Raw genomic sequence first — 12,660 nt, forward strand, 5'->3', positions numbered from 1 at the left:
CACACACACACACACACACACACACACACACACACACACACACACACGAAACAGCTAACAAAATAAGTGTGGACATTTCATTAAGTTACAGATACTTAAGACTAGATCCTCTGAATTAAATACTTACAGGTATCCAAATGGACAATACTTGTCACAGATGATGGGTCTGCACTTCTTGGGGCGTGGGCGGCACTGACAGATCTCACAGCTGTGGGCATCAGTCAGGAAGCCGAAGGGGCAGTCCAGAGTACACCCTCGCTTGAGCCCCGAGCACCGCTCTTCCCCTGTGAAGAAGCACAGAGGCTGTGAGGTGTTGCGGGACACACGGACACTTCTATACCTTCCCTAATCTTCCAGTCTTGCTCCACAGATGTAAATGTCTCACGTCTCCCGCAGCATGAGGAAGTGGTTAAAGGTTACAGACCTGCTATTTCATGGTTCTCCCAACAGAACTCCGTGCAATACACAAAATGAAGACCAACTTTGAACAATGGATTTCTGAAGCGCATTCTGATCTGGTGCTGAAGGGCAGGCTGGTAACTACAGCCTGAGGTGCAGGTGAAATGGAGTGTGATTTTTTTCACGAAATTTGTTCTTATATTATGAATTACCTCAAACTACTGTTTACCGTGTATTGTTAAAAGGTGAGAAGTAGAAACTTACACCCCAAATTTCATTATATATTTTTCTCCTAATAAATGCTCACAATAACACATGTTCTTAAATGTTCATAGAGTGTTTTCTTGACGCATAGAACGTTAAGAAATGTTTTCTCTTATGAGTTTTAGATATTATCCCATGATACTGCATATTACATGTAGCCTAAAGGATTTTGTACCCTTTCTTTAAAAAAAAGCCAGTCTTAACCACATGATATACAGTGAAACAGTCAGTGTTTCATTTAGATATTTTTTCCCTACCATTGACAAATATCCAGGTATTAGGATAAGCTTAATTGGACACTAAAAAGTGTATGTGGCAAAAATGTCTACATTAATGTTTATCCACTATTTGAAATGTTCAAACTCTCCTCTGTTAGCAGAATTTGGAGTGATGTTTAACTGTCCCCAGTTAATTATAAGATTATTTTGGAATTAAAACAAAGGAGGGTAAGATACTATGGAGATTGGCAAAAGAAGCTAGTGGAGATATTAGCTTTGTAGAAGTCTTCTAAAAAGATTTCAAAAGGTGTGAGATAGGACTTCATATAGGGAATGAAAATGTTCCAGTAAGAAAAGCATGCCTAGGGGAACACTAAGACAACCTGACGTCTCTTTGTATTGAATGCAGTCTGAAAGTCAACCAAATTTAAAGAGGCTGAGACAGTGATGGCAAAAGTACAGCAACTTTGGGGGCGCCTGGGTGGTGCAGTCAGCTGAGCGTCCAACTCTTGATTTCAGCTCAGGTCATGATCTCGCGGTACGTGAGTTTGAGCCCCGTGTGGGGCTCTGCACTGACAGTGTGGAGCCTGCTTGGGATTCTCTATCTTTCTCTCTCTCTCTCTCTGTCCCTCCTCCACGCCCCCCCCCCCCCCAGATAAATAAATAAACATTCAAAAAAAAGTACAGCAATGTTTGATTCCTGCTCTGCATGGACTGGCAAGATGGGAAGCAGAAACTATTTTTGTCGGAATAATAAATGAATCTGTATTTTATATGGACACCTTTTAAGCATAAATATTGTAAATAATGCATAGGTTACTAAGAAAAACAGAACATGTGACCCTCTGCAAACAAATCTTGTAATCTAAAATTAAACCTTGAACTACAATTAATAGGTGAGATGGGTTCATGTTTTACATAAATATTTTAAGATAGAATCTTTTGTGAATCTTAGCTGGCAAAACGCGAATATTTAATTTGCTATCTTTTATGGAGAAAAATGTGATTTATGGTATAATTTTCTACTTTGTCCTGATCATAAACCTTTCATTACACATATTTAATATAACCCCGTGGGTCTGTATCATATTGCGAAGCAACTGATTACTAATTTGCATCCTTAAAAGTGAAATTCTAAATGGCTCATTTAAAAATTTGTAATTATAGGATTTGAAAGGTCATCAGTTTTCATCTGTTTCCATCGTTAAGGGATGATGAAGGAGAGAGAAGACTTCAGAGCCACATTTCTTTCTCTGACAATGAAATAGAAGTTGTGAGCCCATTTTTCTATCACATGAAATTTTAAGTCATGACACCAAGCAGATTATGTTGGTATGAAATAGAGGAACTAAAAACGCTCTGAGAACGTCCCAGAGTCAGCATCCCTGGGGACTCAATTCCTTTGAACTTTGGATTCAGTGCACCTTTGTGCCTTAATATTTTTCTGCTCCTATAAAAAAGTCGTTTTTCCATAGACTTCAATCTAGACTGGTTTTCACTCTTTTTTTAATTTTTTTTTAATTTTTTAAAAATGTTTGTATTTACTTTTGAGAGAGAGACAGAGTGCAAGCAGGGGAGGGGCAGTGAGAGAGGAGAGTGAAACACAGAATCCGAAGCAGATTCCAGGCTCTGAGCTGTCAGCACAGAGCCCAGTGCAGGGCTCAAACCCACGAACTATGAGCTCATGACCTGAGCTGAAGTTGGATGCTTAACCAACTGAGGCATCCGGGCACCCTAGACTGGCTTTCACTCTGAAAGAAAGTTGTTCACCAAGCTGAAACTAACTGATAAAAGCTACATCAGTCTGGAACTACCTCTGCTCTGCAATGGAAGAGCATTTCAAACAAAGGCTGCTATGTTTACACAAACACAGAGAACTCACAGACAGGAGATGGGCTACGCCACCTAGGGCAGGATGCTCTAATGTCGCCCTGGCTTGGAACTGCTCACTGGCCTGTTCTAGACTGGACCTGTCTCGCTTCTGTTCCCCTAACAGAAGGAGGCTCTAGGGTGGGGCCCTATTTTCTTACTTCTACAGCCTGGGTGCTACGATGGCGTTTAGAATGTAGTGAATGAACATGAATCGATTGATGTTCTTGCTATTTATCCCTCCACTCTCATCAAGGCTGCCATATTAAGAGAAAAATAAACAGGTCGAAAAAACTTACTCTGCTAGTATTTAAAGTCACCTAAAATACCGGCACCTGGTAACCATCTCAAAATACCATCTTCTATTATTTCTTCTTCTCAGAAAGAAAGAATATTAAAGACGGTAAGGTAGCCCTAGATCCATGTATCAATTATGGACTTTTTACCATCAAAGCAAACCTTTACATAAAGAGCAGAACAAAGTACAAATATCTCATTTATAAATGGGTGCGGGGAGGGTTCAGTTTGCTTGAAAAGCTTTAGTACATCACTTGAGGCAACATGAAAGAAAGAATGGCGGCTTTATGTTCATAATTTTTCAGCAATATGACTTTACTATGATCTAAAAATGCTTTTTAATCCATAGGGGAAGATTCCTGAAGAGAAAGTGATAAATGATGGCCAAGTACAGAACCTGTGCATTATGGCTGGTCGATAACAGCCACGTAGGAAACTCTGTTTACTCTGGAGAAAAAGTGTTGTTTGTTCCCAGGGCCGAAACGTGACACCACTGAATCGGTTCTTTATCACAAGTGAAAACCACGTAACTGCATGTAGCGCGCCACATGACCATGACCCTGGGGCTGTGCTGCACTTCTCTGCGGCGGCTCTTCACACTCCTGGATACTGCCAACTCCCACTAACCTACCAGTTAAGGGCACCGTGAAGCCCCTGAGCCTATTAAATAAAGAAATGCAACACGACAAACAGTTGTGCCAATCTTGACTTTGGTCTTTAGTTATTACTTTGGTTCTGAGTTACAATGAAAACATGGAGACTGCTTCCCTGTATTTAATGCTACAACCTTTAGATATTTGATTCGGATATATATTTCATGAAAAATATGAAGCCTTTTTCTTCTTGCTAATATTCTATGCCTGCATCAGTTTCTGAATAAAAGCATTATTAACTCCTAGAATTACAGAATGTTAAAACTGGAAGAGGAATTAAAAATAATCCAGTGAAAACCACTTGATGTAAAGACGTAGAAAATAGGATGCCAAAAGATGGATGGCATTTAATTCATTTGCTACATATAGTTCATATAGTGAGCTGAAGTGTACTGTGTCTATGTGACAGCAACAGACATTTTTGGTTAAAAAATAATGTTATTAACAGCTTATACCAGTAAGTGTTAGGTTACTAATAGCACATCTAAATGATTTCGGTTTTAACTTCTGTTGCAATAGCACTTACATTTTCTACCATATTTCTTGTCCTTATTCTGAATAGGAGAAGATGAGTCGGGGATCATTTAAATTCTGTGTGCCTTTGATGCATGACTTTGTTGAGCAGTGTTATAAGAATGTTATCTGTTACAGGTTAACATAGCAAAGCTGTAGTGTGTTCAAACAACACAGTATTTTGTCCTATACCTTCCATGAACTTTTTGGAAGACTTGTTACCACCGGGTTTTGATTTCAATGGAAAAGTGGTTATGTATATAATATGCTTGGTTATGTTGCACTATCGTTACGGCATATTGGCATATTACTAACATTAGTCGAGGCTAAGGCCCATTTTTATCTTTTCATATCCCTAGTGCTTGGCATATGATGGGCCATCAACAAATGCTAGATGAAAAAAGAATGAATGAACAACAAAGCAATGAACAGGGCAAAATACTGATTTGGCACTGGTCTTATTTTAAGAAATCCTGATGCCAGGGGTCTATATAAACAAGGTCTAATCCCTAACAGAGCACTTGGGTATGAATGGTTGGGGCTACTGCATGTGAGACGGGCTTTAGCGGGATGCAAAAATAAATAAATAAAAATAAATAAATAATAATAATGTAAGGGAGAAATGTAAACAAAATCAATACTTATCAAGTAGCTGTAATGAAAAAAAAAACACACTTATGCCATATTTTACTACAAGGAAGATTCCTTTTTCTAAAACCAGGTGAAAGAGAATGAAAATATTCAACTGCTAAAATTAAAAGGTAGAAGAAAAGCTGTTTGTGTGAGTGTCCTCAGAGGGCAGGAAGAACCAGAGCCAGGTCTGTGTTGGAACAAAGGAGGGGAAGCTGGGGGCTTTCCACTTCAGCTGGCTTGGGCTGACTCAGAAATGGATCTGTTATAAAACAGCTATCATTTTCTGTAAACAGAGTAACAATGCCCATATGCCAGCGAGTAAAGCTACCTTTGCATTCACTGATTGATCCGGTCCTCAAAACAACCCATTAGTTAGGTATTATTATCTGCCTTCTACAGATGAGGACACAGAGCCTCAGCGAAGTAAAGCAACTTGACCTGACCAGCTAGATGCAGGTCAACCTGATGCAAGAGCCTGGGAGGACAGCTGGGCATGTACGGTCACAGGAGTCTGACAACTAAGGGTCTGACAGTTTGGTTTACTGTGACTCACATCTAAAAGGTGTGGCTCCCTAAGGTGTCAGGATTGCTAATGGGAGGGGGGTGAGAACAGAATGTTCACTCTAAGACTAGACTTCTGTATGATATAGACAAACTGACAAATTCTACTTGGTGTCTGATTATGGTCTTAGGTATATGGTGGCAGCAAGTGAGATAGCAGAAGAGTGACCTGGGTCAAGAATCTTGGTGTGACAAAAGGGATACGTGGTCAGAACAGCAAGATCTCAGAAAGGGATCTCAAACAAGAAGGATGCCCAAAGGCATCTCCAATTCTGATGGCTCCTGGCTCGTTCACTCAAACACCCTCTGCTGAGTGTCCAGTGTGGTCCTGGGAGATGGGTCAGTTATTTCCCTCCTCTGGTGTGGGCATGTGCCTGGGCTCTTCTATAGGACCAAAGCTTCCTCTTCATCGGACTTACTTTTTTAAGTTAAAGAATTTGACTTGAAATGGTGATATTTCATTAGTGTATTGGTTATAGGTGGTTTCTTCTTAGGGGTGATCTTGCATTTTACTCATGTTCGTGGCATTAACACCTAGAACTGTACCTAGAACCCAGCAGGTGCTCTATCATATGAGGCAAAGGAAGAAAGGAGGGAGAAGGGAAGGAAGAAAGACCAGAGATCCCTGCAAGCAAACAAAATTTGCAAATAATGAACAGCTGATCAAGATTTCTATGTAAAAAAATTGTTGACACAAAATGGAACACTCTCCTGTACATATTTCTTCCTCCACGTTAATGTGATGGAGGCTCCCAGCACGTAGTATGCACGCATGTCCCTGTTACAAAGCCAGAAGATGACACTAACATGAAGACAGGCAGAAGAGAATTTTCCTAACAGTCTCACTTTGCAAAATGCCAGTGATCCATTTTTAACTTGCTTCAATGACAAATGAAGGAAAATGGTTTCTTTGGGCTTAACTACAAAGGGTTCCTTGTGAAGGGCTGGGGGTCTTATATAAGCATAACCATGTTCCAAACAGCAAAGCCCAGATGAAGGCGGTAGGTGGGGAGATCAGGCACAATGAAATCTGTATTTTTAGACTTCAAAAAGTTCAGAAAAAAATTTAGGTATGCTCCCTTGATCACAAAGGTGTGCAGCTCAAGAGAGCTGAGAAGTATTAAAATATGAACTCTTCACAATACAATACCAATGATCTCGATGTTAGAAAATCTACGTTGGCCAGTGAAGCAAACACATGTGAATGTCAGGGCAGCTCCCTAATGAACTCAGCTTTCCAAAGGGAGGTGATGAAGGCAGGACAGCCCCAATGAGTGGAGGCTTCTGGACATTTAAAGGTGGTAACAACCACAATCACAACAACGATTCTGTAAACTGCATTTTAGCACCAATTCCATCAGGCAGGCACAGTGATGGTGACACTGACAACTGAAAAAAACTGAATTACTCAACTGTGATTTTCTGTCTTCCTCATCAGAAGTATTCTTATAGAAGAAGGTGTTGAACAATTAAGGTTAAGAAGACATAAAGCCCAAGATAACTGATAAATCAGAAAGTGAGCATCTATATACGTTAAATAATTCCAAGCCTCTGAGCTCAGGATAATTACACCCAAAGGCTCACGGAGAACCTGCTTATTATAGAAGTACGGTCTATGTTTGAGAGATCAGAGAGAATGGAAAGAGATTTCAGAAAACTAAAGGAGGTCACCAAATGTTAATTCCAAAGGGACAGAGGAGGGGTGCCTGGATAGCTCAGTCAGTTGAGCATCCAACTCTTGATTTCGGCTCAGGTCATGATCTCAGTGTCGTGGGATCGAGCCCTAAGTGGGGCTTTGTGCTGAGGGTGGAGCCTGCTTGGGATTCTCTCTCTCTCTCTCTCTCTCTCTCTCTCTCTCTCTCTCCTTCTGCTCCTCTCCCCTGTTCATGCTCGCTCTCTCTCAAATAAAAAAAAAAAAATAAAAGGGACAAAGGATTCTAAAACTACAGAAACTAAGCTTGACATTCATGACTGAAAATTCTGTGGAAAGAACTGTTAAACATATGATTTGTGATATTTAGAAAAGAAAGCAATGACCACCGGTAGCCAGCATAGGTTCATGAAGAACAAGCCAGGCCCCATGCACTTCATTTTGTGTTTCAAACAGAATTTCCAGCAAAAGGGTGCTGCAAATATAATGCGTTTTGATTTCAGGTAAGATGCAGACAGACTGTTTCACGAGATGATCGGACATGTTGTTAGCTGAGTAACTTCACTGAAAGAGTGAGGATTAGGGTTCAATGCCATTCTGCAGGAAGGTCTTGAGTGCTGTGTGGCTCTGTCCTTGGTTCTGTACAACTTATTCCAGTTTGACAGTTTGCGTGAGGACACGTAAGTTATGCTTATCACATTGTCAAGATTCAAAAATATTCCAAACAGTTGGAAAATGGTTTAAAACTCTCAGGATAATTTCTTATTTAATTTGGCCCTATATTTGTATCCTTTAAAAAAAATCAAATATTCAAATGTGGAACGCATGGAGAACCACATACCAGCAGCCAATGTAAAGGACACCGAGCGGTGCTAGCTAGCTATACGTGTAAACTCAGTACTACCCAACAATGTGCAATTCAAAGAGCTAATGCAAACTCAGGCCACACAATAGCACTGCATGGATCAGACCACATTCTAAAGTGTTCTATTTGTTTCTGGGCCACACACATTTACATAAGGAAAATGACATATTATGTCAAAAGATGGAAAGGACCAAGAAAGTTCAAAAACGCGTATCACGTGTGGAATGGCTGAGAAGACTGAAAAGGCTTACTCCACTAGAAGAATCAGGAAGATTAAAAATCATTTTAAACAAGAAGGGCCATTTTTCCCCCCTCTGGAAGCAATGCAATATACTTACTCCCTAAAGTTTTGGAGGTCACGCACGACCTGGAGGCATGACTGGAATCTACATATGAGGGAGCTGGGATCAACAGTGTGAAGCACATTCTAAGAATTATGGCTGCCACACACGGACTGTGACACCCTCTGTGTGGGTGACCGCCTTGTCATCGCATGAGCCCAGCAAAGGTGTTACAGAGAGAGCCGATAGGTGGTCGGAAAGAGGAAAGCCGTACCCCAAAGGCCTAAGGGCTGCACCCATGATGCAGCGGGACGTGCAGAGTATCTGAACACAATGAAATGGGGGTGAAAACCAAGAGAAAGGAGAACCTCTTTTTCCCCAAATGACTGTGCATCTGTTGAAGTACAAATTTTTCTTTTCTTCCTTCAGGTTGCTAAGGGAATGACTCAACAGGAATGAAAGAGATATTCAATCACCTAATATGCTTTGACAATATCACACGAGGCTCAGAAAAAGTAAAAAGTGCCGTCTTCGGCCGTCTACTTACTGTTTTTACACTGACAGGTTCGACAACCATTGTGATCAAGTTTGAAACCGTAAACACAGTCCTTCTCCGTCAGCGTGCAGTTTGGTAACTCCCCACATGCAGGTGGATCAATTGTGATGTAGGTTGGTTCTAATAATAATAATAATAATAATAATAATAGAAAAAAAAATTAATGAAACATATGATTACCTCTTAGATGCTATTCAACCTTTGAAACCACACACTACTGCAGTTGCAAAAAGAAAAATCAATAATTTTCATCAAACCCTAAGCTTTCACACTTTCATAATGTTCGTAAGCCCTGAAACAGAAAGATTTTTATTTAGATTTTTGAAAATTCCCAAACTTTTTTTTTACATTTGAACAATTTATGTATTTTTTGGTACCCTTACATAATACATCCCCCGTGGTCACCACTACAGAAAGCAGAGGGGAGATGTTAAATCAATTCCATGTAAATTGTCAACTTTTCTTTTATTTCTTCCTGATGTTTTCTGAGCGATCTATAAAAAATCAGGACATAGTTTCCAACGGTCCATCAGCTCTTCATTTTGCAACACTTCTGAAATCTGGATTTCCTATCATTTATGTGACACTTCTTCAACTATTACAGATGATATGATGGATAACAGGGACTGAGAACTTATCCTCAGGGCCCAGGGCTTATGGGAGTGACAGAGTTAGACACAAGCAGTCAGCAGGAAGAGCGAGCAGCCCTTCTGGGAAGAGGTGCACAGAAGGAACCAAGGCCAAGGGTGAAGCTTTACCTTCCCTTCCATGTTAATAATGAAGAACTGTCCTGGGTCATAAAAGTAATTATACACTTATGTAAAGTGCATAACGGGTCTATACAATGTTTGCAATGAATGTTCTTCATAAACGCCTTCAAGCCTCATCCCACTCCAGGGAGAGGAGCGCTATCGTTTTCCCCACTTTATGGGTGTGGAAATCTGGGATGCTCACATGTCCCAGATCACAGAGTAAGTGATGGGCCCAAGACTCAAACCCAGGCATTCTGGCTCCAAGGTCACAATCTTGGCTTCTGTGCAATACAAGGCCCACTGTAACGGTTCTTGTTTTGCAGTGCGGATAAGGGGCAATTTATATAACGTAAGATTTTGGGAAGGGTGATGACAAAGGGAACAGGGCCACAGACATAGTTCTGTATCCTCTTTTTAATCAAAAGATACTATGAACTTCTTCAGAGTAAGCGGGTTCTCACAATCTTTGTGAAGAGCTAAGTACGGAATGTCTGTACCTATGTTTCCACAAATGGAAAATATGAGGTGCAGAGAGGGTGACTGGCTTATCTAAGTTTACATAGCAACCCAGTAGCAGGCTGGGAATAGAACAGAGGTTCCTGACCTCCTGTCCAACACTCTATCCATTAGTTCACACTGTCTTCTCAAGTTTCATCTCCAGTTACCATGGAAGAGAGACTAAAATAAGGGTTTTAGCTGCCACTGCTAAGATCAAGAGTTCTAAATTTTTATCCATCTGCTAAAAGAGGCCGATGATTCAGCGCTTCACAGGTAGCGGGCAACTCTGACTTACGCAAGGGATGCTTTGATCGGCATTCTCCCAGTACAAATACGTATGAAGAGGGTATAGCACATTCTCTATTTTTACTGCAACATGGTTTGAAGCACATCTCCCTGAAATTTTTATATAAACTTTCCACTGCCGTAAAACTTCTGGTTTCCTTCCATCACTAAAGTATCCTTTCTCACAGGTAACTGTAAACATCAAAAAGTAGTTCTAAGTTGAGGCAAGTTTTAAGATACAGTGAATTAATTACAGCTGTGCTGCCTTCTTACATTCTTTTAAAATTTACTGTAAACATCTGTTTTTCAAAACTATAGAGTTTTTTTTTAATCACTACTGTTATTAGTCACTCCAAATAAGGATTCCATTTCAGCCTTCAGCCACAAGACAGCCAATGTTTTGTCAACCTCATCCTGACCACAAACCTAAGACAGAACAGAGGACCTGTATCACCTTTAAGTAACCATGCTGTCGATTATCCCCCAGAAAAAGGGGTTAGGTCTATGTTCTAGGGTGATGAGAGCAAAAATCAGGGCTGGATTCTGAACTCTCTGTCCAATGCTTTAGGGAATGGCTGATGGGTACGAAACGTTTTGAGCGTGTCTACACGGGCCAAACAAAAGCTTGTATTCTTTACTGACACTTAAGTTTGTGAAAAACTTTTGCTTTAGAGAACGTATTATGGAAAAGCATATATTCGGGAAGATTACACTGAGGCTGGAAATGCATCATGGAATTTTACTTTCAGTGAATTTTAGGGATTTATTAAGAGAATTAATAGTGAGGTACATGCTCTTTTTGATACTTATCATGATTAATGGATGAGATCAGAATTGTGATCTGTGGCTAGAAAGGAAAAGGAAAAAGTAACAGAGTTGTTGGGGATCAGAACAGCAACACTGACCTGAACAGTCCCACACCTTATCCAAATAGCTTCATCAGCTAGGGTGTGTGTGTGTGTGTGTGTGTGTGTGTGTGTGTGTGTAGTCATGGATGTACATCAAGCACAAATTTCTCCAGGAGAGGAAATACAACATTTTCCCTACATGTTTCCCTACAACATTCAGGATAATAGCTTTTGCTCAGTTTAATAAGTTAAAAGAAAATGCATAGAAGGGCTGTTTAGTAGGTGCTGGTCCTGAAATGCTGCATTGTAAATATTTTAGATAAAACAAGTCCTACTGGATGTCTTCCAGGACTCAGATAATATGGTAGAATGCAAGAAGCAAAAAATTTTCTGCCTTTAACATTGTATTTCCCCTTCATTTATGATGCATTAGGTGGAAGAAATTGGGAAGTATATACATTTCAAATTATGTCTCCCTCAATATTTAATATTAAAACACAGAAAAACTCAACAAAACCATTTACTCATGAAAATTGTCAATTTACTTGAGAGCTATTCAATTTCCACTCAATAGGCTAGGCTGAATACAACAACACTCACTGTGATATATTCAATACAGACAGAAATCTAACTGTTTTTAGAAAGCATTTTAACATTTGTCATCTCGTTTCAGGACATTTAACAAGTAAGCAGTGTTTTCCTGTTCAAGTACAAACTGGAACAAATTTTAAAAGCCTATTGAGGGTGGCGATGCACGATTCTGGGGGGTACTTACTGCTGGTGTCCTAGGTCACTGGAGGAAATGGTGATCTGTAAGAGACACATGCGTAGACAACTAGCTGTCTAACATTTCATCTGAAGTCATGCATTACCGTTCTATTACCTTCCCTCATTCTCTCAACATTTTAGTGCCTAGTGTCCTACCCTGTGGGCCCTCTCTATACTAGAGTTCTGTAAGAACAATGTCACAACAGGAATATGCAACTACAAGTTAACTAGCAAAAAGTCTGCTATCACCATAAACGGATCTGAGAGTTTTCTCTCAGTCAGTCCAATACGCTCACATGTAATCTCTGAAGTGGTCCTATTACTAACACCAGAGCAGTGTTTTGAGAAAGAAAGACTACTGCAATTCAATTTCTTATTCCAAATAATGAACCCAAAGTGAGACCCATGGGATACCACCCTGAATTAGAGCGTTTAAAATCAACGTTACATTTACAGTCCTTACAGGGCAAGATTGTTTGCAAAGTTCCTATCCAAGGAAGTTCTTGGTGTGGGAAGAGGGACTTTTAAAGAATCTAGAACTGTGGTATCATAGCATGATTGTTTCTAATCCATATACATCAAGAAGCTCGAGGAGGTGTTAGTGAAGTTTGGGAAATGTGCATGCGGCTTGTTAGAGCATCTTTAACTATGTGTATCAGGAACTGCTATGATCTCCCCGTTTCTCTGTGCAACAGTGTTCTCAATATGGAGGATATCCTGATGAGTCTTGGCCCCAAGACCAGAAGATT

The 12,660-nt window shown here is 40.1% G+C and overlaps 1 protein-coding gene across 2 annotated transcripts in view; it reads right to left on the minus strand.

Moving 5' to 3' along the window:
- CRIM1 (cysteine rich transmembrane BMP regulator 1) overlaps nt 1-12,660 on the minus strand; it is a 187,788-nt gene that overhangs the window by 40,902 nt on the left and 134,226 nt on the right. For both annotated transcript variants that reach the window (XM_049651883.1, XM_049651882.1), the window contains exons 8-9: nt 8,752-8,880; nt 128-284 (exon numbers count right to left, since the gene is read on the minus strand). In XM_049651883.1, the coding sequence (XP_049507840.1) occupies nt 128-284; nt 8,752-8,880 (286 nt within the window). The remainder of the gene's footprint in view (nt 1-127; nt 285-8,751; nt 8,881-12,660) is intronic.

Source organism: Panthera uncia (genome assembly GCF_023721935.1).
Source record: "Panthera uncia isolate 11264 chromosome A3 unlocalized genomic scaffold, Puncia_PCG_1.0 HiC_scaffold_12, whole genome shotgun sequence".
Classification (NCBI taxonomy): Eukaryota; Metazoa; Chordata; class Mammalia; order Carnivora; family Felidae; genus Panthera; species Panthera uncia.